At 46.6% G+C, this 27,378-nt stretch overlaps 1 protein-coding gene across 1 annotated transcript in view; it reads right to left on the bottom strand.

The window, feature by feature from the left end:
- Window positions 1-249: 249 nt before the first annotated feature.
- PHF14 (PHD finger protein 14) overlaps window positions 250-27,378 on the bottom strand; it is a 139,223-nt gene continuing 112,094 nt past the window's right edge. Inside the window, exon 18 of the mRNA XM_051961680.1 lies at window positions 250-423. Coding sequence (XP_051817640.1) covers window positions 349-423 — 75 coding nt within the window. The 3' untranslated portion in view covers window positions 250-348. The remainder of the gene's footprint in view (window positions 424-27,378) is intronic.

Genomic DNA, 27,378 nt, shown 5'->3' with positions numbered 1-27,378 from the left:
CTCCTGGGGTCCTTGAGGATTCCATCCTGACAAGCCCACGTCTGAGCCTGTGAGGAAGGGGAGGGACACAGAACTTCCCGTGGCCCAGGCCACCAAAGGCGGCTCTCCCGACGGAGTCTCGGTTCTGGGGGACAACGGCTGTTAGGGTTATGATGAAAATGTCAGAAAAGTGGGGATCTGGGGGGACTGTGACCGTGCAAGGAAGAAATACCTGCCAGAACGACCCAAAGAAACGCGGACACGACGGGATTCCATTCTCCACAGCTTTATTGAGCTCTCTGAAATCTACCACGAGGACGCTACCTGCTACGACGTGCACGCTACCGTTCCCGGCCACGCGGGAACCCGCTACTTCTTCGGGTGTTTGTGCTCTAGGCTAAGATCCGGGGGGGCTTCCTTTCTTTCCGCTTCATTCTCATCCTCCTGTGGAATGGAATTAAAGAGACATTAAATGGCTCCGCTATTGACGAAGCGTTTAGCGAGAACTTCAGCTTTCTACCCAGAATGCGAGACCTCCTTCACTCTCAGTGTGAGCCGGGCTGCCCCGGCATCCATTTACTCACTTCCCAGGGACTCCGGAAATCCGGAGGGGGAACTGGACGGCCTGCCCCGCTTTTCGGGGGGCGCTATTCGCATCCCCGCTTTGGCCACGTTCTGCTCCTAAAACGAAAGTATTTCATCACTGTCCTCGAGAGGACTTGGGAAGAGACGTGCCGGGAAAAGCGTTCTCACTCTCTGTCTCTCTGAAAGCAGACACTTTTACTTTGCTGTTTGATGAAAGATAATAAATCTAACTTCAGAGCCGCTTTATGGGCTGCGGCAGCGCCGTCTGGCCCCATCCAGCATATTTTCTTGACAGCTCTGCCCATTTCCCAATTACTTGTCCCGCCATCTGTTATCTGAAGATCAGTCAGGTCTAAAATAGGAAACATGAGCATGTCAGACCGGCGTGAGTTTACAATCTCCTACACCTTCAGCTCCGAGAGGAGGGAGCATAACTCATGGGGGCTCCCTCCCCCCGCCTGCCCTCTCCTGCGGGAAAGGCGGTGACATCATAGCACCCGATGCCCCGGGGACGGCGCGGCGTCTTGTGCCCACAAGGGAACGGTGACCTCCAGGGAACACATCCGGAGAGGCCGCCCACGTCTAAGGGGTCTCGCGTCATCCCCGAGCTGGAAAGCCACCCCCACTTCAGAGCACTTCGGTTGGTGAATAAGTGGAACCGAAGACAAAGATGTCTGAGTCCGCAGTTACTGAAGCACCCACGTCATCGACCCCGCCGGCTCCTTCCTCGGCCCCAGTGACACGATCAGAGCCGGGCCGGCCTGACACGGGCAGCCCGGGCTTCCCGCTCCTCTGGCTGGAGGGGGTGGACATCTGGCAGCTCTTTCCTGATCCCCCCATTAAGAAGAGCACCCCAGGGGTTCTCTTCCTCTCCCCCCCCAGCTGCCTTCTTGGACTTCACATCTCCAAAAACACCAAATCTCGGCTTTCTGGATTATTTCCTGCCCCCGCTGCTGGTGCTCCCTTTTTACAGGTCATCTTCCTCCATGAGGGTGACATCCTATCACCATCACCCCCTATTCTCCAGCAACACAGAACAACTCAAGTTTTCCCACACAAATGATGTGTGGGTGTCCGTACCCTGGGACAGAGGAACTTTTATTATTGCTGTTATACAGATAAGGAAACTGAGTTTCCTTAAAGATAAAGACACCAACACAGGGCTTACATGACTTTTGTCACCTAGCTAGCAGGAGTCAGAGGGAGCCTTCCTGACTTCAGGCCCGGAGTTGGGAAGGAGGATCTCTTATTATCCCCATTTAAAGAGGAGAACTTGAGGCTGACAGAGGTCACATCAGTGGCCCGGAGGTCCTCCGGACTCTAAATTCGCACCTTCCCATGCCCAAAGGGACACATCTGGTTTCAGCATTCAATTAGCATAGAGACTCATTAATTTTAAACACCTGGTTTTTTGTTTTGTTTTGAGCAGCGCTGCTGAGATAAACCTAATGTTCAGACTGAACACAGTGTCTGCTCTCTGGGGTTTCCTGGCTATGAGAGTGAAAGGCAGAGACCCCAAGAACCACACTAAGAGGCCAGCAGGGAGACGCAAGCAGGAAGACTGAGGGTGGCCTCCAAAGGCTCACAAACATATCTACCCCAGAGCCCGAGGCCCCCAGAGCTGGGTCATCTTTTTTGAACATGGGAAGGCTCTGGGGCTCAGGCCTTGTGGGACCCTGAGCGGTCCCTTCACCTTTCCTCCTCCTGGTACAAAGGAGGTGACTTAGATGAGAAAATATTTTTTACATCCCAAGGTTCTGATAAAGGTCTCATTTCTAAAATGTACAGAGAACTGACTCAAATTTATAATAGTTCAAGCCATTCTCCAGTTGATAAATGGCCAAAGGATAGGAACAATTTTCAGATGAAGAAATCGAAACTATTTCTATTCATATGAAAAGGTGCTCCAAATCGCTACTGATCACAGAAATGCGAATTAAGATAACTGAGGTACCACTACATACTTGTCATATTGGCCGAGGTAAAGGAAAAGATAATGCTGAATGTGGGAGGGGATGTGGGAAAACAGGGACACTGATACATTCGTGGTGGAACTGTGAATACATCCAGCCATTCTGGAGAGCGATTTGGAACTATGCTCAAAAATGATCAAACTGTGCATCCCCTTTGATCCAGCAGTGTTTCTACTGGGCTTATACCCAAAGAGATTTTAAAGGAGGGAAAGGGACCCACGTGTGCAAAACTGTTGGTGGCGGCCCTTTCTGCAGTGGCAAGAAAATGGAGACTGAGTGGATGCCCATCCATTGGAGAATGGCTAAATAAATTATGGGATATGAATTTTATGGGATATTATTGTTCTGTAAGAAATGACCCGCAGGATGATTTCAGAAAGGCCTGGAGAGACTGACATGAACTAATGCTAAGTGAAATAAGCAGAACCAGGAGATCATTGTACACGGCAACAATACTATACGATGATCAATTCTGATGAACGTGGCTCTTTCCAACAGTGAGATGATTCAAACCAGTTCCTAACTGTTCAGTGATGAAGAGAGCCATTTACATCCAGAGAGAGGATTATGGGAATGAGTGTGGACCACAACATAGCATTCTCACTCTGTTGTTGTTTGCTTGGATTTTTGTTTTCCTTCTCAGGTTTTTTTTTTCTTTCTAGGTCCAATTTTTCTTGTGCAGCAAGATAACTATAAATATGTATACATATATTGGATGTAATATATATTTTAACATGTTTAACATGTACTGGACTACCTGCCATCTAAGAGAGTAAGAGGGGGAAAGGAGGGAAAAATTTGGGACAGGTTTTGCAAGGGTCAATGTTGAAAAATTACCCATGTATACGGTTTGTAAATAGCTATAATAAAATAAATAAAAAAGAAAAGAATAATAGCCCAGAAAAGCAAATGGCCAGTGACCCAAGCTTCCCAACAGATTAATACTGGGCATTTGAGATGGTTGCAAACGTTCCGCATTCGATAGCAGGACCCAATCTAGGCAGCTGCTCGGCCCAGGAGGTGCTAGGGCATCAAAGGGAGGGCCCGGCTCCTCGGGTCATCTCCCCAGTCACTGCCCTGACAAGTCTGGCGTTTCCTCCATGGATGTTTGCAAACAGCATCGAGAGCAGGAAGCCACAGAAGCAGCAAAGCCTTCCCCCTGACCGATGAGCTTCACTCCTTATATTCTCACAGTTCCCTTTGTGTGGTTCAAAGAGACTGAATACATCACGTTGCACAAAGCCACCCTTCTCCCGTGTCTGAGCCACGGAAGCCAAAGGGATGCTCCTGAGAAGCACAGTTCTGGGGTTCTACTCTATGAGGCAATCGGAAAAACCAGCCTTTCCAACAGAGCGAGCATTAATCTACTCAGAACTGCCTTCAACTGGAATCGGAGCTTAGAGGACGATTTTTCATCCTTGTTCAGCTTTCTCCTTCTTATCTCAGTGGGCTGAAGGCAACAGTGATTGCTTCCAAACGGTAAAAATTCCAGCAGCGTCCGTCACGGCCGCGGGAGGCAATGCCGACGCTCCCCCACACGAGCTCAGCCCCGGGGCTTCTTCCTTGTCTTAGGGGATGACAAATCCAGAGAGCTGCCCCTTCCCCCGGAGGCTCCTGCACGGGGGGCTACCCTCAAATCGGGGTTTGAAGGCACCCCGACAGTCTAGTGCCAGGGCAGCCTGGCTGCCAGTTGCCTCATTTCCTTGCAAAGTAAATGAGGCTGTTTAGTGAAGCCTTTTTCTGGTGTTTCCATTTATTAACATGAGAAGAAGAACTCTTGTGGTAGGAAGGGGCAGCTTCCTATCTGCAAACCATACCAATGGCAGACACAGGAAGCCTTGGGGAAGTTTACCTGGAAACACAGCCGAGCCCCTCCTCTCCCAGTGTACCTCTCCTGCAAGCGGGCCGATTTTCATCCATTGTGCAATGAAAACATCGCTCCTGTTTATGCTCCCTTATCTCAGAGAGAAGTCGCAACAGCAGCAGCCACATGGTCACCCCAACACCAATGTCTGGCAGTCACAGGCTGGGGAGAGCCGTGGAAGCTTGAAGCTCTAATACTGTCTGAGAATCAGTTTTTTTGCTTTAAAGTTTCCTCTGAGGAGACAAAGACAGACAAACCTCTGTAATACAGTCCAGTCTGACAGCCAAACTTCAAGGACGTGAAAAACCAAATACAAAAGCAAGCCCAATCAGCCCCGGCCCCAAACCCAGCAGACGCGAGGCCGTTCGGCGAGCCGTGAGAGGCCGCGTTAATGCTACCGGCATACGTGAAAAAGCAAGAAAAAGGCAACTCTCCAGGCTGTGGAAGCCTCTGCCACTTGCAGAGAGAGACCGCCTCTCTCCTTTCCTGTACCTCGGGAATCTGCGGGTGCTGCCCAATGAGAGAAAATTCATCTCAATGAATGGAAAAAATATTGACCCTAATGAACATGTTTTAGGCCAAATAAGCCCGCTGCACGCTTCTGACCAAAATTAATTAGAGTTTGTACCGTTCTACAAGTTCTCCATAATTCTCTAAATGGAGCATTTATTTCATAGTAATAAACACTTGGTTCATTAAGTCAAGCGCACATGTGTGACGTGCTACACGGGGGCCGCCAGACTCTTCTATACTCGGGGACACAGCTTTCCAAGGCCCTGAATAAGCAATTGAAGACTACAGTTAAATTTGCTGAGTTCGCAGATTTAGCATTCTTATTTCATTTAATACAAAGAGCAATTAATCTACTATTTTATAACTGGATTCCAACTCTAGTGGGCCATGAGAGATACTGAAATGAACTTACAGGAAACGCTTAATTAAATTTACTGTAAAAAGCTCCAGTGAAGTCTTTTCTCATGACAGAAGAAGTTGCATATTTAACCAGAAAATATAAAGCTACAATATGAAATCAGACTTGAAAATTCTTAATAACCTCACTTAAAATATGTGTGGTATTAAATATAATAACCATTGAAAATTTGCAAACTTCTTTTTTTCTCTTTCCGGCGACTTAAAAGAGAGTTCGTTAAAGTGGTTAGTTGTTATTTAGCGCTGGTTTAATTGCCTCGATCCCTTTGGCAGGCTGCAAATATCACAGGCAGGAAGATAATAAAGAAATGAGCATTTTGTTCACAGATGTAATCAACTTCCAATTATTATTTGGAGGCTGACAATTCCATTTTTGGAAAGTCAGTTTTATGGATGTCATTGTTTATTATTGGCCATTTATGCGTATGGTCTACTTTCTTGGTTCTCCCCCTCCTCATCCTCCTACCCCCATACTGTGTGCCCAGGGGCTATCTTCTTGGAACCTGCTGACACCCATCCCTTGTGGGCCTCAGCATACCTTCAGAGGCAACAGGAAGTAACAAGGAAAAAAAGCCATTTCTCCCAGCATGATCTTAGTCTAAATCCCCACAGGTGACTAGTCACACCCAACTCCCATCATCCCCTCTGTAAGACACTGTTTTAAAACTTTACAAATGAGGGGACTGTGGGTGAGAAGGAATCAGTTCCGAGGCTGGACTCTGTCTCCAAAGACCGATTTTTGAGATGCTTGGTGTGAATGAACTCATTATACAGAAATTTAAAGAGTGAACCTGTGTTGGTCAAGATTTGCCACAGAAAGAGACAGGAGTCAGATTTGAATATGAATTCACTTGTAAAACCTTATGAAGAAGGATGGACAATTGTGTGCGGTGTTTTGCCATAAAGGGGGAAGAAGGAAAAAAGGGGAAAGCAGTTTAAAGAAAGTTTGGAAAGAGATCCAACTAAACAAAGTCACTCAAGAACATTTCATTTGAGGATGAAAATGGAGACATAAGAAGAAAAATCGCAAAGCTCAGCAGCTTGTTTTCATAAACCATCTTCAACAATGGGGATGGCAGCGCTTCCATAGTTGTGCTCTCAAGTCACTCTCCCCCTATAACTGTATATCCCTAGCCATCAACAGAAATGGCGTCATCGACAGTGAAACAGTGGACCGGTCCAACCATTCTGAAGAACAGTTTGGAAGTGCACCTAAAGGGCTATTACTCTGTCCATACCCTTTGACCCAGAAATATCACCACTAGTTCTGTACCCAAAGAGATCAAAGAAAAGGGAAACTGTTCAACAGTCAACTGCGAATGACTTAGTAACTGTTCCCCACCTCGAGCAGCAGAATTCCCAAGAAAGGGTGATGAAAAAAATGTTTTCTCCCTCTAGCAAAAAACTATGAACTCAATGCAGGCTGAAGCATAACTTTTTTTTTTTTTTTGGGGGGGGTACATAGTACATGGCACGGGAAAAGAGTACATGGTTTTGGAGAAATATGATTTGCATGATTTAATTTATGAGGGGTGTCATATTTCTTACCATTTCAAAAGGGGGGAGAGGGAGGAGGATGAAAATTTGTAACTGAAAATAAAAATAAAATTTATATTTCATCCATGTACACCTCCCCTCCAAAAGAAATGGCCCTAAATGGCATAAAGACCGAAAGTCACCCAAATGGATATGTATATAAAGGAGATAAATGCTAGAGGAGATTGATGGATGAATTTGCAAGGTATCTGAAGATTTATCAAGGGCACGGAAAAGAATCTCAGATCTTATTAATATCCAAATAAGGCCACTGTGACTAGGGCAACAACCACGCTCCGGCTTCAATGGTAAATTTCCCATCTATTTCCATGTCAAGGGCATCCTGGAGGAGGCATTAGTGAACAGGCAGCTCCTGCGAGCGACATTTAACCACGGACCATGTCTTTATTATTCCGCATCTGACTGAAGGAGACAGAGAACACAAGACACCGTGGTGATTAATTTTTCTTTTATTTTGAAAAAAACATTTTATCGAGCCAACTGCTCCTTAAGGACACTCTCACCAAGGTGCCTCCATCCACATGGAGAAAACACTCCCAATTTCTCAAAGGATCACAGGCACTGGGCAAGGTGAGCGTCTGGCAAGAATGCCACCTGTCAGGGGGTAGGAGAAGGTCCCCCCAGGAGCCTGGGGCAGGAGGAGCCCCTCCAGATGCTCCTGTTCTGGGGGACAAGTTGTCTGCCCAAAGGAGGCAGGTCTCAGACATCTAAGGAGTCCACGGCATGGATTATGACATGGCCTTGGATGGACAACCTCCAGGGTTTGGTCATTGGTGTGTAAGGAACTGGACCCAGAGCCGACAATGAGCAGGAGACTGGGCTTGTGGGCTTTGGGGCAACTGCACGTCTGTTAGTGACTTCAGCCTCCCCTGGAAATGAGGGCCGACCTTTCTAATGCCAATGTATCATCGATTTCACATCCACCAAGATGGTAAGATGCTGTTTCTGACCAATTAAAAATGGCGCCAGGAGCACAGGATGTTGACCAAGGGCATCTGAGGAAATTCTGCAGGACGTCCCCAGGACATGAAGGTCAGGGCTGACCTTGCAGGAGAATGAGAGGCAACTGGGGTTCCAGAGGGTTTCACCAGGATGGCCTCTGGCGTGCTAAGTGAAGCTGGGATGTGAATTTACAGGAAGGACCGATGGAGATGGCTGGGATTTGCCTTCCTAGAGGGAACAACATCCAAACTGATGATTCGCCCAGTATCTGGCTAGCCTACTCTGGCCAGAACACGGCTGTTCTGTTCTTGGCTCAGTAGGGACAATGGCCAGAAACTCCTTTAGGCCCCTAGGAGCACCCAGGGCACAGAATCTTGGAGTCAGGACAAGTTCAAACCCAGCTGTGGACACGTACTGCTTTGTAAGCTGGGGTACATCACCTAGCTGCTGCCTGCCTCAGTTTCCTCAATTGTACTAACATAATCTCCTCTCAGGATTGTCGTGAGGATCAAGTGAGAAAGTTGTAAAGTGCCTTGCCAACTTCTGAGTGCTACATAAATGCTAGCTACCATCCTGATTAAACAGGTGAAAATGTTGGGCCACCTGGCGATTACAGGGAATTAGTAAGAAGACAGGTTCTAAAGGACTAAAACTCTGAAAAGTCCATCTAGAAAACCGTATTCCTTGGAGAATGAGAATCTGCCAATGTCTCCATTTCAAGCTGGCTGCTCTTTTCCCTAGAGTGAATCATTAATCTTCATACTTCCTCTGGAAATTAATAGATCATTAGACACTCAAGTGATGCAGCTCCTACAGCACATTAGTTTTTCATGGTTAGAACCAGGGAAAGTTCATCCTGCTTTGAGAAAATTTAAGCCATTAAAAATTTGGGGAAATTTCACAACTAATAGGAGTCCTGGATGAGCAACGTCAACAAAACACCATAAACACGGCAAGCTCGGCCTTGTCTGAACATCCTAACCCTCGGGAACGAGCAGCCACGGGGTGACAATATGGCACCCTGCCGAGGACGCGGACTCTATCTGACGGGGATTTTATAGGACTGGGCGATCCCGCTGGCCACCCAAACACCCGAGGCAGAGCATCTCAGCGGAGCTTGAGAACGTGCCCAGTTTTACCAAAGGCTCACTGGTGACGGTCACTCAGTAAGGGGGGCTCAGAGCCGAGATCTAAACCCAGGAGGGCCGAGTCCGTGCCAGCGGCTCTTCCCTGGAGCCAAAGTCCTGTCATTTAAGACAGCACAAGCTCGAGGGTCGCAGTCAGTACGTCAGAGCGCACGTCGGACTCCAGATCTTGTAGAGAGACTTCTAAGCCAGCCTAGAATTTGAGAAACCTCCCAAGGCAGGCAAACATGGGGGGTGAGGGGAAGGGAACGTGTGGGTGGGGGGCGATTGCAGGCTTCATTCCCCTCCTCACAGGAGTAATGTGTAATGGCCTGATCTGTCCACTTGGCATAAAAAGGACAGAGTCCTCCGCTCCGAGGAGCTTCTTTATATTGCAGGGAAGCAAGCACAAAGCCAACTGAGTTCTAAGTTGTAACAATGGGGGACACCAGGGAAGACTTCCCAGAGGAGGCAGCATGGGAGCAGGCCCTGAAGAACCCCAAGCCTGGCTTCTCTGGAGAGGGAGTGCCAAGCCAGACCAGCAAGAAAAGGACGTTTGGACAGGGGGAAACTGAGCCTTTATACTCCCTATTCTCTCAACTGGCCCAAATGAGCTCCCTGCTAGCCTCCAAGAAAGACTCTAGCAACTTCTCCAGCCAATCCAAGACTTTTAGGCTGGGAATAGAGACGGGACAAAACTCAACATGGAGTCAGAGAGGAGCAGGAAGGGAAGTGCTGCCGGTCTCCATGACAGCTGGCTGGTTATTCAAATAAAGGAAATGGGGAAGGGGCGAGGGCTGGGAGACACTAAGGATGAAGTCTAAGATTTAGCAGGAGTGAGTGAAAGGCACAGAGGCCAGAAGGTTAGGAACAGACGTGGGAGAAAATTCTAGATTCTTGTGTGGAAATGGTCTTCAGGCCTTTGGGAGGCTGATCAGTTGTATGCACTGGGATAGTATACTAGGGAGGGAGGGACGGAGGGAAGAAGGAAGGAGAAAGGGGGAGACAGAGAGACAAGACATTCAGAAAAGAGAAAGAGACAGAGAGACAGAGAAGTGGCTTCAGAACGTAGAGGTTCCAGGAAAGAAGGTAGAGGCAGAGGAAGGGAGGGGAGCCCTTGGGAAATCAAGTTCTGATGTGACTCTGGGATGATGGTTCTTTTATTCCCAAATAAGCTTGTATCAAGAGGATTCATGATCAAGGTGAACAGCTTTTTCATTTCTTTGACGGCTCCCAACACAAAATCTTATATTCCAAGGAAGGCATGAGAACCAGTTTCTGGAAAAAGCAGGCCTCGGGGCTGGTCAAGAATGGCTTGAGAAGCTCTCGAGGATTTTCGGAGACTTTAAACTCAAGGAAAACAATCCCAAGTTGAATACTATGCTGAACTCCAACCTAATAATTCTAGAAGGGTTATTCTAAATTTAAATACCTTAAAAATGTCAAATACTGATGTAAATACATGATAAGTATTTACTTATTCAATAGAGCATTTAAGCCAGCGGAGGATAACTTAAATTTTATCTTGTTTTGTTTTTTAACGAGAATATTAACTGAACCCAGAGTTTAAGAGGAAGAGGAACTTAGGGGGAGCTGCTTTTAGGAAATGGGGAGCTCTTCCTCCAACTACCTTATTTATTTCCAGACTTTCTCTGGAAATAAAGGCCCCACCTTCTAATCTCAACATGCTACTAGAACTGAGTATCTATTGGAGTGCAAGAGCAAGGCCCAGGGAGGGTATGAGCAGCTCCTCTGGAGAAAGGGAATCAGAGCAAAGCCCAATGCAAAACAAGAGGCCTTCTCTAGGTAAGAGCTCCACTGGCCCGCTGGAGATCAGGTCACTTCACCAGTGGTGAGCACCTTCCTCTCTGGGATGACCTTCGTTTATTCTGCGCAGATTTTGCATTGGCCCAGTTCTTTACAGGGAGGCCCTCGCCATCGAGCTGTGAGCTCTTGCATTTCTCAGCATCCCCAGGCTTAGCACGGTGCCTGGCACAGAGACGCCCTTAATAGATGACTGACTGCAAGGACCCCAGGACACAAAGCCAAGGCAGCCCCGGTCACGGGGCCAACACCAGGTGTCCCCGAGGGTCAAGCTCTGCATTATGCCCCAACCCACTTTATTTCAGGAGGGATTGTCATCGATGTCCCTGATCTCAGGACATCACCTTCCCCATTCCCAAAATCTCCTGCTGCTATGGAGGCTCCACTCCTAAGTTCACAACGGAAGAGTCACCTCTGACTGATCCTACCTTGCAACATCTTGTTACCTTCCCAGTCTCCCTCTGGTGCCCCCCTCCATTCACCTCTTCTTGCTCAGCCTCTGGTAGTGATCTTCCCTTTGGTCTGCCTGCCTCCAGCTCCCTAACCTCCCATGCCCCAATCCAATCCCAATTCCACTCAATATAGGTCTGACAACCCTTCCCCCACTCTAGAATCATTTCTTACCCCATTTCTCAATTCATGTCAAACTTAGTCTAACTCGGATATACTCATTTTGGGGGTCTAGGATGGGCAATCAGAAGAACATGGGATCCCCTGGCTAAGGCCAAAGACTGCTCGGAAGGGCCTGGCCCGGCCATACGCCAAGTTGGCTCTTGACATCTCTGAGGAGGAGTTCTCCCTTGGAGAAGGAAGCCTTTCCATGTGTTCTGGGCTGGGTTCAATGCTTTTTTTTCCCTCCTTTTCCAATTTTCTCATCATTAGGATGGATCTTTGAGAGATGGACAGAGGAGAAACGCCAACGATATAAAAGCAGAAAGTTGCCAAGAAGATCTGCTTTCTAAATAATACCGGCTTTAGAACCCAGGCTTTTCTGTACAATGGCTCCACATGTAGCGGGTAAATATTCTATCAGGTTTGCTTATGGCCCATTCCTCTCGTACACAGCAAGTTCCTGGTGCTACTTGGCCATCAACGTCTCAGGGGTCAAGAAGGGTCAAACTGGCCCGTCCTGGACGACACAGACAGGAGCAGGGAAAGGGCAGCTTCTTAGCCAGGTCATCCCCCATGCTCCCAGGTTTGTCTGGGAGCCAGCTGGACCTTCCTCCTTCCTAAATCTCAGATTCAAAGCCAAACCAAGTCCTTCAACATCACGAATCTTCTCCGAGTCCTAAGTTGTGAATTCAGTGCTTAGTAACCAACGGGCTTTATTAAGTAAGTCTCACTGCCTTATCACAGACTAATTAATTTCTTGTATCGCACTAATGGCATTCTTATCATCAGCAATAAGTTGATGCGGTTTGAAAGCCGAAACCGCCCCGTGACCGGTTGGATCGGCGACACGCGTCACGCACTTCTTCTGCGACCTCGCAGTTACCCCCCCAGAGAGAACGGCTTCCTTTCTGAAATCTCACAGGGCACTTCTCTTTAGGGAGGCCCGGAGAGCAGAGGCCGCTCCAGGGGACAGGAGGGAAATCCCTGCCTCTTTTCTCAATCACGTCCCCACGATAAACACCGGCCTCCTTCCTCCCAGATCTCAATCTCCAGGCTGCTCACATGACAAGTGTCATGTTAAATCCTTGCCCCAAACTCATGCCGAGTTTGCAGGCTCCTCTTGCTCGCTCGGGGCTCTCCCGGGGCACACACGAAGTCTCCTGTGCCCACGAGAACCCCTGGAGCCACCTCGCCAAGTCTAGCAAGCGTCCACACACATTCACATTCAATGTTCCACTTACAGCTGTGGGTCCTCCTGGGGCCGAAACGGAGGACGGGGGCGTCGCAGAATAGCCCACCGGGATGAAATGCCTGGCTCAATTTAATCTGAAATCAGCACTGATTTTAGAGCTAGTTTGAAAGCCAGATTTCTTCTGACATGTGATCATCTGCATGAAAACCAACTCTGCTATTTGGTTAATTTATAAAGCGCTGAATTAGAAGCGATGCAAGAGGCATGTCGCCTTTGTCTCGGAATCACACTGGAAAAAGCAAGGTGACTGAGCTGGGAACAAAGACGGTCTCTTTCAAGTAATCCTCGGTTATCACCAAGGGTGCGCGCCAAGGTAAGAGTCCTGGCTCAGCCTTCTCTCTCCTGACCAGCTGCCTCACCATCCAGGCCACCCCGGACTCAGGGACGGGCCGAGCGGACAGATTCACTTACATCGGACCGGCTACAAAGGAAGGTGCATTTGACGCCGCATCCGCCGACTCTGGGATGACATGGCTTTTGCACCTTTCACAAGAGGGTTCCAGAGCTCCCAGGGTTCCAGAGCAGATGGATTTAAAAATGAAGAACAAAAAAAGAGGTAGATTCCCTCATGGAGATGGAGGAGGCCCAAGCACTCTAAGAACATGGTCTTGCCCAGAACAGGGAAACTGTCTACTGACCGCCCTCTCTCTAGCCTCTACCTATTCCAGGATGTACCGCCCCCTGCCATGGCAAGAACTTTCAGGCGTGGGTACGAGACACAGGCAGACACCGGCCTGTGCTTGGGGCCTTCTGGCTTGGGGGACACCACAGAGTGTGAGCTCTGAGCCAGGACAAAGCCCTGAAGAAGATGCCAGGGGCCCAATATTCCGAAAACTGCCACGTGGTGCAAAATCAGTTAGTTATAGGTAAAAACATGAGCAAACAAGTCTTTTCCTAAGCCAAAGTAGAAAAATGACCTTTCTTCTTTTTTTCAACCTATTTAAAATGTCACAAAAGAATAATTCATTAGTTGGCTTAAAAGTAACTAAATACCAATCCCCAGGTTCTTACAATTATAGTTTTCAAAGAGAAGAATCTAACTAATTAAAATATACCTAATTAATAGGACAAGAAAAGATTTTCAATTAAAGGAAGAAGGATGTTTTTTATATCTCATTTTCTTTATAGCAACTTGAAAAGTGCTGTCTGTGTCAGTCACCACAAAACATGCTCAGGGGACTCTGAAGCAACTAGATGGTGCTGTAGACGTGACCTTGGGCAAGCCACTTAACTGCTCCCCTGCCTCAGTTTCCTCAACGTAACATGGAGAAACAGTGTCTCACTCATATGGGGGCTCATTAGACATTCGTAAAGAAGTTAACATCCCCTGACACGCAGTATCTGTTTAATAAATGTTTGTTCCCTTCTCCCTACTGGGGAGTCCCACTTTCCACCACCAAATGTTCCCATGCTTTATGTTATCAAAAAGCAAATCCAATTTCCCTCAAAGGAACGGCCTTAAGTGGTGGCTGGGTCCTGAGACGCTGGAACAAAAGGCACCAAGATTGAGTCGTCATTTCCATCATAGTCATCTGAATATGAGAAAATATCCTTAGGATCTCAGTACACTTTCTTATGCTAATAAAATGAAACTATTTATTATGCAAGGAAAAAAGAATTATTAGAAAAAACCTCTAAAGCATGTATTATAACTCTATTAATGAAGTCATTAATCTGATGACAGCAAGTGCAATAAGAGTCATTTAGCATTAGCAATATCTATGGTAAATGTAGCTGCCTTTGCATTAGCATATTTCATTATCAAATACTTCCTAAAATGGTACATTTAACTATATTTATTTGATTAGAAAAGTGGTTCTTATAATAAGAAGTTTGGCAAAATGTATATCCATGCAGAATATCGTTTTGTAAGAAAAATGCTCTAAAATTATAGAAAGGCTCATTACTTTATTATGATTGGTTATGCTGCTAACTAGTGATGTGAGCTGGGGTAAGCTGCTACCCTCTCTGGGACTCAGTTTCTTCGCTATTAAATGAGAGAACACCTGGATGAAATATTTCGCAAAGATCTAATGGGATGTTCAGCTACCATGTAACCCAGGGTTCCTGGAGACTGCGAGTCGTGTTGGGCCCTTAACAAAAGCTGTCCCGCTGTGGTCATATCATGAAGAAAACTGGATTCTCAAGCTGGTGACCATCAGGAGGAAGGATGCTCCAGAGAGTGACTGTGCAACTTAGGCCTTCCAATGATCTATGGTGACCATGCAGAGATACTTGTGATGACCATACAGACGACATCTGTGGTGACCACATAGAGAGAGCTGCCTGCAGTGACCATGTAGAGAGCCACCTGTGGTGGGCTCACGGAGAGCTGTCTGTGGTGACCATGCAGAGACACCTGTGGTGACCACATAGAGACACCTAGGATGACCATACAAAGAGAACCATTTGCAGTCAGTTAAAGGGAACTGCCTGTGGTGACTATATAGAGAGCCACCTAGGGTGACCACACAGAGACACCTGTGGTGACCACGTAGAGAGAGCCACCTGCAATGAGCTCACAGAGAGTTGCCTATGGTGACTATATAGAGAACCATCTAGAGTGACCACGCAGAGAACACCTGTGGTGACCACATAGAGACAGCCACTCGCAGTGAGCTCACAGAGAGCTGCCTATGGTGACTATATAGAGAGTTGCCTGCGGTGACCATGTAGAGAGCCACCTGTGGGCACTGCCAAGACAGAGGGCAGCAGACAAGAAATGCGAAACTGTGCAGTCACAAAGTGAGCAGGGCAAACCTCAATGTGAAGAACGTGTGATGGATGGTGGCGGTCAAGCCTGTGCCTTCCTGGACATAGCGAGCAGCCTTTTAGACTCACTGCTTAGCAGCCAACCTGATGCTGATTTTTCTGTTGCTGTTCATTTATGACAATCCTATCTGACTCTCTGAGACTCTTGGGGGCTTTTCCTGGCAGATCCTGGAGGGACTGGCCATTTTCTTCCGTGGCTCGTTTTATAGATCAGCAAACTGGGTAAAGTGACTGGCAAGTATCTGGGGCTGGACTGGAAGTCAAGGAGAAGAGCCTCGCTGACCCCAGGCCCAATGCTCCATCCACCATGGTGCCCCCTCGCTGTGATAGCCCATTGGGCCCCTGGACAACAGTGTATCTGAAGTGCAAATTAAAAAGGAAGCTATGCCGATGATGAACACTAACATATTTCCCCCAGACTCCCAGAGAGGTGCTGATGACTCAGACTCATAATTCACAACATAAGAGCAAGGAGAAATATTTGGCCTGGCTACTTATGTTGCCCACAATTCACTCATCTTTGCAGCTAATTGTGAAATCAACTTTTGATATTATCATTTCCCCATCCTTGGCTCTAGAACAGAAATTCAGGCCATGCAAACTGTCACATCTGGCTGAAAGCATCACTCCAGTCCATGAGTCCCAATGTGTGGCCTTGGGTGCATTGGGAGCTTCCCCATTCCTGGAAGGGACATGTCCATCATGGCAGGGCTCAACTGGTGATGGTGGAGTGGAGAGCTCCCTGACTCTGGACTCAGAGGGTCGGGGCTCCAATCTCACTCTCTGGTAAAATGGGCAGTCTGTACCAAAAGGACTGAGATTGGTCCCTCTTCTAGGTCTAAAACTGACTGTTTCACACCGGCAGAAACTGGAGATGGGCTGACGTGCACTAGATCCCATTTTCGGCTTCAAAGGGCAATCGGGTGCTCAGCGTACCACCTCACCCGGTGTTTTTGAAATGGGATCTTTGCCTCGCCAGGTTTTTGGTGAGGAGACAGTTAAACTTGCCACAAATATTTAAATAAAATACTCATGCCCTCCTGTAATTCATGACAGATATTCTCAAGAAGTAAAATGCTGATGATATCTGGGTTATAAGCTTACTGCTGAAATGATTTAGGTAGTTTTTTCTCCCACACAATAACAGTGTAAGGTCTTTCTTACCAAGCAATGAATTACACTTGACACCTCAAACCTATTCTCCTATATCTCCAACTTCAGAAAAATGAGAAAACATAAATATTTATTCTAAATATAGAGGACACAGGACACAGATAAAAACGACCCACTACGGGAGGATGAATAATTGTTAGGTACGTCGGTACTTACAGTTTTAACAGTAAAGGACACCCAGGGTTTCAGTCCATTATGTATTTGAAGATACCTGAGGTTACTGAGTAAATACAAATTCAGTAAGGTCAGATCTTTGAGATGAGGTGTATTTTTGGCTCAGTAGTAGGAGGCGACAGTAAATTCAACATTGCTGTCTGCGCTACAATTCAGAGGAAAAAAAGACTCAATAATTCTTATTTGAATAAGTGTTGATGACAGCAAACAAGGTTTTCATGCATGTGAGCTTTTGCATATGTTTCTTATTAACCAGTGCTATTTGTTCAAGGAAATGATTTAATTCACCTTTCCTAATGCTTTCAATCTTAATGCATAATTACAAAATATGCGTACAAAAAATAATAGTAGCCATCTGCCCATGCCAGCAGACGATTTACAGATCAGAAAAGAGCAAAGAAAGAATAAAAAAAAGAAATGGTGCCCTTTAAATGAGACCAGATCGAACCCAAACTTTGTATATCCCTCTTCTCCTTTCCCCGGACTTAGAATAAAGTCTGTCTACAGCAAATATTTAGTGATCGGTGAACTGAATCTCTTACCATTTGATAAGTCCAGAGGAAGAAAAATCAAAATTGACACCAGAGTTGTTAGAACTTTACTATCAAGACTAATTAAGGCAATCAGAATCTCATAATTTAACAAGGATGTCGGACACAGGCATCTCTCACTTAGAGTGGAAATATTGAGTCCCTGCCTTCTACAACACAAATCTCATTTACTCACAAACTTTACTCTTAAGACTAAAAGCGTCCTATTTGAAAAGAAAAAAGGGCTACCATATGCAATATCATCAGTCGAGTGATGGAAACAGACACACTGAGGGCTGCACTTTTACACAGGAAAACTAAATAACAAACAGATGCGAAAAACCCATTCCTGAGTCTATGCAAGGCAACTGCCTGGGCAGTTCAAGAGAGACGCTACATACAGATGGAAATGGCTCTGGGTCCAAAACTAAGGAAGAGAATATGTGAGGAGCTGCAGCCCAACAAAAAACACCATCCATGGAACAGTCTCCAGAGATGCTACACAGCTGGGAGCCATGGAAACCCAGAATGACCACAGAACTCAAGAAATAGCGATCCAGTAGGTTTAAGCAGGCTGACTTAATGCACATTACCAACGGGAAGTATTGTATGTATCCTCTAGGAAGCAGGAGCTCGGGAGCAAGAATCATTGAGGCAGTCAGTCTGACTAAGTCTGTCAAGATGCACAAGAAATGGGAAAACCCAGAGCAAGGCCCCCTTGCTTGTTCTTCTCCAAGGTGTGGCCGAGCTCCAGTCCGCCAGAGAGGAGGAGGCAGGAGCTGAGGCTGGGAGGTCATGGAGATGGAGGTCCTCTAGCGACCAATCACCGCCAGTTAGCTTGGTAAAGGCACAGAACTCTGTCAGAGGGAGCTTTCCCCTCTCTTAACTCCTTCTGCTTCAGGGCTTCTCAAGGAGGCTCTTTACCAACAGCCCTGAACCAAACTGACAGACTCTAAAGCTAAGGGGCTGAAACATCTCACTATCTACTTACCAATTTTGCAAGAAAAGCGGAATAAACAGTCTACCCTGCATTTGCAATGCATTTGTACATTGCCATTTACAATGATCTCCAAGCTGGGAAGACTTGGGATTATTTACCCATTTACAAGACATCTCACAAGAGGAGGACTCACTTTTGGCATTTATAACCAAGTCCGGACAAAATTGATCAGTCACATGGGTATCCCAGAGGGTGGATTTACAATATCCTTATTTTTTGTGTTTTTTTTTAAATTTCTGATTTTTCTAAGAGTATGCATTTCAACCTCACCAGATGTTGGAGGCAGGAATTACGGTGAGATTTAGATATGGTATAAACACAGCAATGGAGGCCTCCATTCTTCAGAGGGACCCCACCAAAGTAACACCTTCCACTATGTCACCAAGGGAAGGCTTTACTCATTGTCTCCTCCTCCCTTCGGTGGGTTGAATTGTGCTCCTTTGCTTTCATAAACCAGGGGTGAGGGCTGGGGCGGGGTGCAGGATAGAGATAGGTAACAGTCTTCCATCTGAAATGCACCAGTATTTTAAAAATATATAGTTTTTCATCCCCATCTAATATAGTGTTAAAAGAGGCCACATGGAAACTAAGGAATAACAACAAAAACAAAGCTGGGCTTCAGAGAGTCACTATTTTATCCAAATATGACATTTACATGGATTAAATCCTTTAGATAATTCCTCTTCACTTTCCTCACGTAAACACAAATTTAGTCTACTTGTGGCTAAATAAAATGTTAGTATTTATCTTTAGTTCTGAATCCTTCAAATAAACAAAACTTAAAAAAAAGTCCACAGAAATTCAGTTACCAGTGATCTCATTTAATCTCAACCAAATCTGAATATAGAAGACTTCCCATAAAGACTCAGCACGTGGCAGACATGGCTCAAGATTATCTTCTTCTACATGATGCTTTCGTGATTCCCCCAGCTTCACAGGCCATCACTGTAATCTTGGATTAAGTGTGTTGTATCTATTCTGTATCCTGCGTGCGCACACACACACACATACACACACACACACAATCTCTCCTCTACAGACACAGAGGTTACTTGAGTGCAGGGACTGAGTAGCCTGGACAAGGTCTTTCCACCGCCTTTTCATGGCATGAATCCAGCTCCTTCATCGTGCTGACTGCCTTCCTCTGGATAGTCTCCATATAGTCAACAACCTTGGTGGTAACCAGTCAGAACTGAACCCAATATTGCAGATGGTCCAACCAGGGCATGGAGGACAGGACTCCTCCTTTTATTCCAGCCAGAGCTCAAGAGCTGCTTTTTGGGCTTCCAGATCCAATAAGTGGCTTAAACAAAGTTTGTAGCAGTACTTGGGGAAGTGGTTCTTTTAAACCCATATGAAGACTTTGCACTGACCCTATGCAAGGTTGCTTTAAGATTCAGGAAATGTTCTTGCACAGCACAAAGGTTTGGAATCCTGACTCCTCCATCCCATGGCCCTATCATTCCCCAGCTCTGGGGCACTGAATGTCAAATTAGCATGCCATTTAGGCTTTTATCAAAGTCAATGATAAAAAAAAGTCCAATGGCACAAGGCTACCTTGGAAAGATTCTCAACCAACCAATCAATAAGCACTTCCCAGCTCCGACCGTATGACACACATCGAGCTTGGTACTGAGAATACAAAGACTAAAGCAATCACATCTAACCTCTAGGAGCTCACATTCTGAGGGCGATTCCCGGCACCAATGGTGCGAGGGATCAGAAAGACTTCCCCTAAAAGGCATCTCTCAGGACATGTCTGGAAGGAAGTCAGTCTAGAAGTCAGTAGCGCAGTCAGTGGAAAGGCCTGGAGAGAGAAGCCCAAGTGCTTTGTGTGAGTAATGGTAAACAGGCCGGTTTGGATTGAGGGAAGTGTGGAGGAAAAGGAAGATGGGGGAAAGCTTTAGAGGCCAAGGGCTGAGGCCGGCTTTTGGATGGAGCCGATGAGCTGGCGGCGAAGCGGACAGTGGATCAGGAGGGCAGGGCTTTGAGGGAGAGAACAAGTGTCCACTCAAACAGGAGGGAAGGTTAGTCATGACTGTGACAGGGGAACTAGGACTCCAGCCAAGAGATTCGAAGGGGAAAAGGGCAAGACCTTTCAAGTGACTGGATCTGCAGCTAATTGTGCCACTGGTCTTGTCAACCTGAGGGATTCAAGGAATGAGGTATAAGCAGCAGAGAGTAAGGGGAGGGCTTTCTACCAGGGTGCCTCAGGAGGTGGAGAAAAAAAAAGAAGAGGTTTGGTCCAGGCAAGATGAGATAACAATCTCTCAGAGTCATCCTCCACATGGACCCAACATGAAGCTCACTGTTCTTTCTCTGAACGTAAATATCTTCAGGGCCCATCAAAAGCTTTGTTTCAGCTCTATAAACTCTCCCTTCTAGTTCAGTGTCTCCAGGGATTGAGACTGGCGAGAGAACCACCCCCCCCGAGTTGAGAAAATGTTTTCTACCGGTCCAGACTGACCATTCTCTGAAATGTCAGCAAGCTAAGAACCTTGCCTCAATCAAGGGAGTCTTAGGATGCTAACCCCAAGTCTTCCCAGCTTGGAGACTGGCTGGGGGATGCGCTGATGTGCCGAATGATGCATCTGCCTAGCAATTCTCTCAAACAAGGAAATAACATCCCAGACCAAGCTTCGTGTGGCTGCCACAGCCTCCCTTTCGAAATGCCCACTGATCCTCCCAGAAACAGCATGTTCTTGAGCTTGGCAGGAACTGAAGGGAAATTACAGCTTCCGACTCCATTCGCATTTCTCCAGTTCTCCAAGATCTTTCGATACCCAAAGATATTGTCCCATATACTGAATTACTTCTACGGGAGGGGTTGGGGGAAAGGGAGGGAAAAAAATTGGAACACAAGGCTTTGCAAGGGTGAATGTTGAAAATTATCTATGCATATGTTTTGAAAATAAAACATTTTTAATAAAAAAAAATAGACACTGATCCATATATTGAAATACTTGCCACCTAGGGGCAGGGAAGATAAGACTTTGCCAGGGTAAATGTTGAAAATTGTCCATGCATGTTTTGAAAGTAAAAAACTTTAAAAACCCCACAAAGATACTGTTCCCCCAGGATAGGGGCTTGGGACTCAGGAAGTGCAGCTGGGAGCTCTCTCACCATCTCCCCACTTCTTTGGCATTCCCATCCCTAGGAACCAGAGCAACGCCACCCTGGCAGAAGGCGCAGGAGCCAAAGAGACCACCAGTTCTTCATTAGCTCATTACCGTCAGGTTTACTCCCCGAGACATCGTGGCTTCTCAGGGATCATCTGGCAATGAGACAAACTCTCCAAATTTAACTTTTCTATATGGAAAATGCAATCAATCACTAAGCACTTTCCTTGTGAAATAAGCTCTTTGTCTCTATGCTCAGAATCAAATCTGGATTCCTAGCAACAAGGCCGACTCCTCTAGGTCTCTTTCATTCTGAATACGTCTGACTGACTCCACTTTAGCTACTATACAATAGATAGATACAGTCTTCATCTGAATATAACGTATCTTTGTAAAGTCCTTTAAATATGATTTCAAACCAATGGCTCCACATTTCTATTTGCATTTAATTTCCTCTCAATACTAAACTCATCAGAGTGTGACAATTAATTAACTTAATTAGGCTAACTTAATTATGCTCTTTCATAGGTCAATATGTAGAGCTACTCAGATTAATAGCAGAGCTTGTAAAGTTAATCTTCTCACATAATGCAAATGATGGCAACTCATGTATTAAATACCTTCCAACTACCAGCTAAAGCGGCCAAGTGGCCTGAAGGGCAGAGACTTGAAAAGGCAACGTCCAGACAAGCACCTGGAAACGGGGCAGAATTCCACCCGGGACACTTTACAAGGATGCCTTCCTGTCGATGGGCCCCCATCAGACAGCTGGACTTAAAGTCCTCCCAAAGTCTGTTCTCTGCTTTCAGGGACTCCAGACTGGCTGAAATTTCTTCCCCTTATGGAAGAACAGTTTAAGCAAAGCTGGAGACTCGACTTATAGCCGCTTCTGATCCTGCGGAGGAAGCCCTTCCAGGCTTCCCCGTGCCCTTCCTCAACTCCAATGCCTTTGATCCGACAAAGGAATTACTCTATTTTGTAAATCATGGGACTCACAACCCAAATTAATAATCCATAAATTAAATATAACTTGGTACAGTCCAATTATGTATGATTCAATAGTGAAAAGATGGCTAAAATGATCCCAGAAACATTCTTTGTAAAGGGAGGAACCTTGGGAAAGGAAGATGGAGGTGGAGGGCCAGCTCTGGCAGCCCACCTCCCCCCGCTGCCATAGCCCTTTAGGTGCCGGGGATGGGCAGCACATTGGCTGAGGCCTTGAGAGCCCCTGAGGAAGAGGAAGGGAGGTGTGGACCTCTTCCATATGCTGAGAAACTCACAGGTTTTGAATAACCATAGAGGATGCTCACGTGAGGCTTTCTCCCTAGCAGAAGAACAGAAAGTGGGTTCAGAATGAGGCATTTGTCTCTCTGGCAGCTCTCTGCATCAGGAAGAAAAGATGGGCTCTGTATGTTTTTATTCTAGTCACTGCCACAGTAAAATGTTCCTGAGAGAAATTAATGTCATTCTATTAATAACTAATTATTAACTGTGGTACACCCTTTTCCCTTCATTTTCTGCAAAGGCCTAACTCCTGTTAAGGTCAATCTGCCTCAGAGAGGCCTGGCTTGAGTGGAGGAGATTGCTCTTAGTCCTCAACATACATTATTGTCAAAAAAGAAGGCTCATTTCTGTTTAATATAAACTGAGTCCAGTCTGGAAGATCCCTTCCCCTGAGAGAAGGAACACCGGTCCTTGACCTGCTCCATTAGAGTTTAGGGTGAGCCAGCTTATGAAGGAAAAAACCAGAGGCTTAGACGGAGATGGATTCCCCTGTCCAGAGTGCTGAAGGCAGCCGAGTCTCATGAACAAAACATGTTCTCGGCAGGAAGAGCGGAGGACTTTTAACCTCATTAGATGTCTGGGGAATTCCCTTTCCAAAGGTCTGTAAAGTGTCTGAGACTCCCTTGGGCTTTTTTGGTTACCAACAGAAACCAATGGCCACCAATTTCCTGACTGCTGGCTAGTCTAATTAATAAATTGATTATTAATTATCCAGAAACTCTGTCTCTCTCACAGGGTTTTCATTCATCATACTCCTCAATCTCCCAGTCCAAGGATATCCCTTGGTTTTTTCCTGGTTCACCTAAAGTTTGGTGGAAGAAGGAGAGGGCCCGCTCCCAGCATTGCCTTTACATCTGCTCCCCACCTCGGGGCTTTTAGAAGTAGAATCCTGACTCCTCCATCCCATGGAACTGAACGCTGACAACAAGACTGTGCTTTCAGAAGCTCTCGATTCTGCCTGACCAAATGAAGTCCATCAGACTTCTGCTTGACAAACTACATCACAAAGAAAACCTGAGTTTCCCAACAGCAATATCAACTCTAAAAAGCCAGTAATGGGGCAAAAAAGTGCCTGTAACCATTAGATGTTCATACATTGTTAGGTTAATATTTTAATTTGATTCTAAATTAAATTCACTAAAGAATGAACTGGAACTTAATCATGAAAAAAAAATAAAGTGTTCCAATGGTTCAATTAAAGGAGTTTAATTTATAGCTACTGAGAACAAATTTTTTTTAAAAAGGCACAGGTGTATTGGAAAAATAGCCGTCTTTAAACTGCATTTACAGAGAGAGTTCAATGAAGAGAGTTGTCCTTTGCTATTTCTAGAGCTTTGCTGGCTTAATTCAATGAGGTAAGTGGTTTTACTTCTGAACCCTTCCATGATTTATCCTGAAATCTCATCTCCTCCATGAAATTTTCTGTGCTTTCCGTGATCATTCTGAAATCTCATCTCTTCCATGAAACCTTCTGGACCTCTGTGCTAGGGAGAGATAAGCAATTTTCCAGGGTTTGGCACTATCTCAACCTGAAAGATCTCCCCTACATTCATCACCACCCCAACTGAAGTATCCTTATGCATGAAGTAAAAGTCTTGGAATGGCCATGTGTCTGTAGGAGAGTTCACTGGAAGGCTGTGCTCTTCAAAGTCAAGGAACAAACTTTATTTGAAATCAGGAGCTCCAGAACATCTGAAGACTCTCAAGAAAATGGGAATGAGCACAGCACTGGTGAAAAGCCTTCTGGGAATGTTTACGAAAAAAAAACTTGAAGGGCAGACAGCCACTTCTGTCAAAGTGTCAATGCATAAAAACTGCCTGGAGTTTAGGGGAAACCCATTGCCAGGTTAGCGGTCAAGCACATGGGACAAACCGTGAGAGATTTCCACAAGGGTCAGCCCCCTTAGGCTTGAGGAAGCGGAAGGGAGTCACCAAATGTTCCAAATGATATTCTCTCGCCAATGTCTCTACTCACTGAAACTTGTATGGCTTTTCTAAGTTCTGCTTGGTATTGTCTGGAGTAGTTATGCTGGGTCTAGTTGTTCCCTTGGCCCAACTCTTTGTGTGTCCATTTGGGGTTCTCTTGGCAAAGACACTGCAGTGGGCTGCCATTTTCTTCTCCGCTCTTCCTTACTGAAGCAAAAATGGTTAAGTGACTTGTCCAGGTAGTAAGTGTCTGAGGCCACATTTGAACTTGGATCTTTTTGACTCTAGCTGTCCCTTCTGCAGCTCAGATGAAACTCCAGCTCTAAAAGACACTTCTGCCTTAGAATAAGAGATTATGGCCTTCCAAAACTCCTAAAATAGATGAAAGAAGCAGAAAGATTCCTGAAAAGAGATCTTCTAACTACATTCACAATGCACATTTCAACCATAACATTCTGGATTGCGCCCCCCCAATTTCCCAGATGACTGAGTTCCCTTCCGTGTGACTTTTGGGAACACTTCCTCCCCTCTAGAGAGGATGGGCACTGCTAGGCCTTCTCTTGGCAGCCCCAGAGCAGTGTCGAACTCCCAGGCAGCATTTCATCAAGACTTGTCCATGGACTGACCCGATAAGAAACAAAGAGCAATCTTCCAGAAACTGTGGGAGAGCAAGGCAGCATCTCATCAAGACTTGTCCATGGACTGACCCAATAAGAAACAAAGAGCAATCTTCCAGAAACTGTGGGAGAGCAAGGCAGCATCTCATCAAGACTTGTCCATGGACTGACCAGATAAGAAACAAAGAGCAATCTCCCAGAAACTGTGGGAGAGCAAGGATGCTTTCTGCTACTAAGGAACTTCTAAAAGCCCCGAGGTGGGGAGCAGATGTAAAGGCAATGCCGGGAGCGGGCCCTCTCCTCCTTCCACCCAGGAAAAGCAGCAAACTCTGCCCACAGATGCCCAAACTTCCCCTTCTGGGCTACACGGGAGAGACTATTTGTCCCAAAGACCTTAAATGATCAAGTCCACAAGCAAGAAAGATAAAGGAGAGAGTCTGCGTTAAGCAAAGACTACGGCTACTCCTCACTGCGTGTTTGCGTTCCCTAACTCTGGCCATGGCTAGCAACTTCCCGAGAGAAGGATGAGTCCAGACAAATCAGCCACGGGAGCCGACGTGAGCAGTACAAGCTCGTTTAACTCAGTGACCCCAGCTGACAGGCCGGGATGTTCACCGAGTCCAGTGAAGAACCTACTATCTATTTCCCATAAAGAGAGTTTAAAACTACAAATAAAAAAAGGCTGACACATAAAATTTTTCACTTGCTATCAAATTAAGACCTTCTTTCCATTTGGAACCTGGGCTCTGAGGGAAAGGCCCTGAGTGGGATTCTGTCTTTGGACCAATGGTACCTGCCAGGGATTTTGACCAGCCCCAGAGGCCAAGCTCTCTCACATAAAACCTGGGTGCTAATTCACACGTGTCCCATGTGTCCAGACCTATGGCCCACTCAGCATATTTGCATTTTAAAATACTTTGCAGTTACAGAAGGCCTGGAGCTTACCCTGTTCTTTCCTCCCAGCAGCTCCACCAATGCCCTGTTTGACAGAGGAGGACCCCGGGCTCACGTGAGGTCACGGGACCACATGAGATCACGGGACCACGCAGGGCCAGCAGGGAGTGGACGGGAGGAGACGTCCTAAAGCTAGGCTTCCGGGGCAGGCGGGGATGGGCCCACCCGTGGCCAGAGTCAGCGTGCCCACAGGCAGCCAGGCCCGCCAGGGTTTGGGTGACTTCCGCAAGCCCCTTCACGCTCTCCAGAGCCGAGGAAAGCTCTGTCTGCACAAGCATCTGGTCGCCTCCTAGTTACTGCGCGATGTTGACAACAGGAACGCTGAATCAACTTGGGATTGCAAATAGCCCGTTCTGAGGGAAGAAGCGACTGGAAACTTGCTGAAGGAATGCTTTCTTTTGTCCTGTCTTTCAGAGATTTTTATTTACGTTGCACATTCGCTCCTACTTGGGAGAAAAAAATCTTTCAGATGTGCCGTGCTGTATCAACAAACAGCCTCAGGCACACTCAAGGCAAACCCAACCAACCTCCCCCCCACAAAGGCCTGGTGTTACTTAAGTGCCACTCAGCAAAAGTGAAGTTTCAGCTGCGGGTGGGCTCCCACAACACCCACAGACTCCTGAAGCCCAACCAACTGCTGATGGAGCTCTCACTCCCGCCTCGCCGGCCAGTAGGGACACCCACGGGCCTTACCCCGGCTACGTGGCCTGGAAGACAGAGAAAGAGCGCAATAAACCCAGAGCAGTGCAGGCCAGACGGGGGCAAAGCAGGGAGAAACAAGCTGGAGGTCTGCGGCAAGGCTGCTTAACCTGGAAGATGTGTATTGGTTTTGAATTTAAATCACTGTACTTCAATTAAAAGGCTTTCTTCTTAATCCAATGTATTCTACTGAATGCATTTAAAAACCAGGCTACCCAAGGGATCCCGACTCATATAAGGGCGACCCACAGGGCATTTCCTTGGGAGGGAGCTGGGTGCTGGGGCAGCCACAGCACAAGGTGAAGAAGCTCGGCCTTCCCTGGCAACCACCAACGGTTGCCTTCACAGGCTGCTGAGAGGGGCACAGTTCCGCATTGGGGGAGATTCAGCTGGAAGCAACATTGCCAGAATATGTGGGACGAGCTCAGGAGATGGGCCCCTAAGGAAGGGCAGGGGCCAGGATGGCAGGCACCCCAGGAAGAACCTAC

Source organism: Antechinus flavipes, chromosome 5 (assembly GCF_016432865.1).
Source record: "Antechinus flavipes isolate AdamAnt ecotype Samford, QLD, Australia chromosome 5, AdamAnt_v2, whole genome shotgun sequence".
Lineage (NCBI taxonomy): Eukaryota > Metazoa > Chordata > Mammalia > Dasyuromorphia > Dasyuridae > Antechinus > Antechinus flavipes.
Note: the sequence above shows the minus strand (reverse complement) of the source record. Positions and strands in the feature narration are given on the sequence as shown.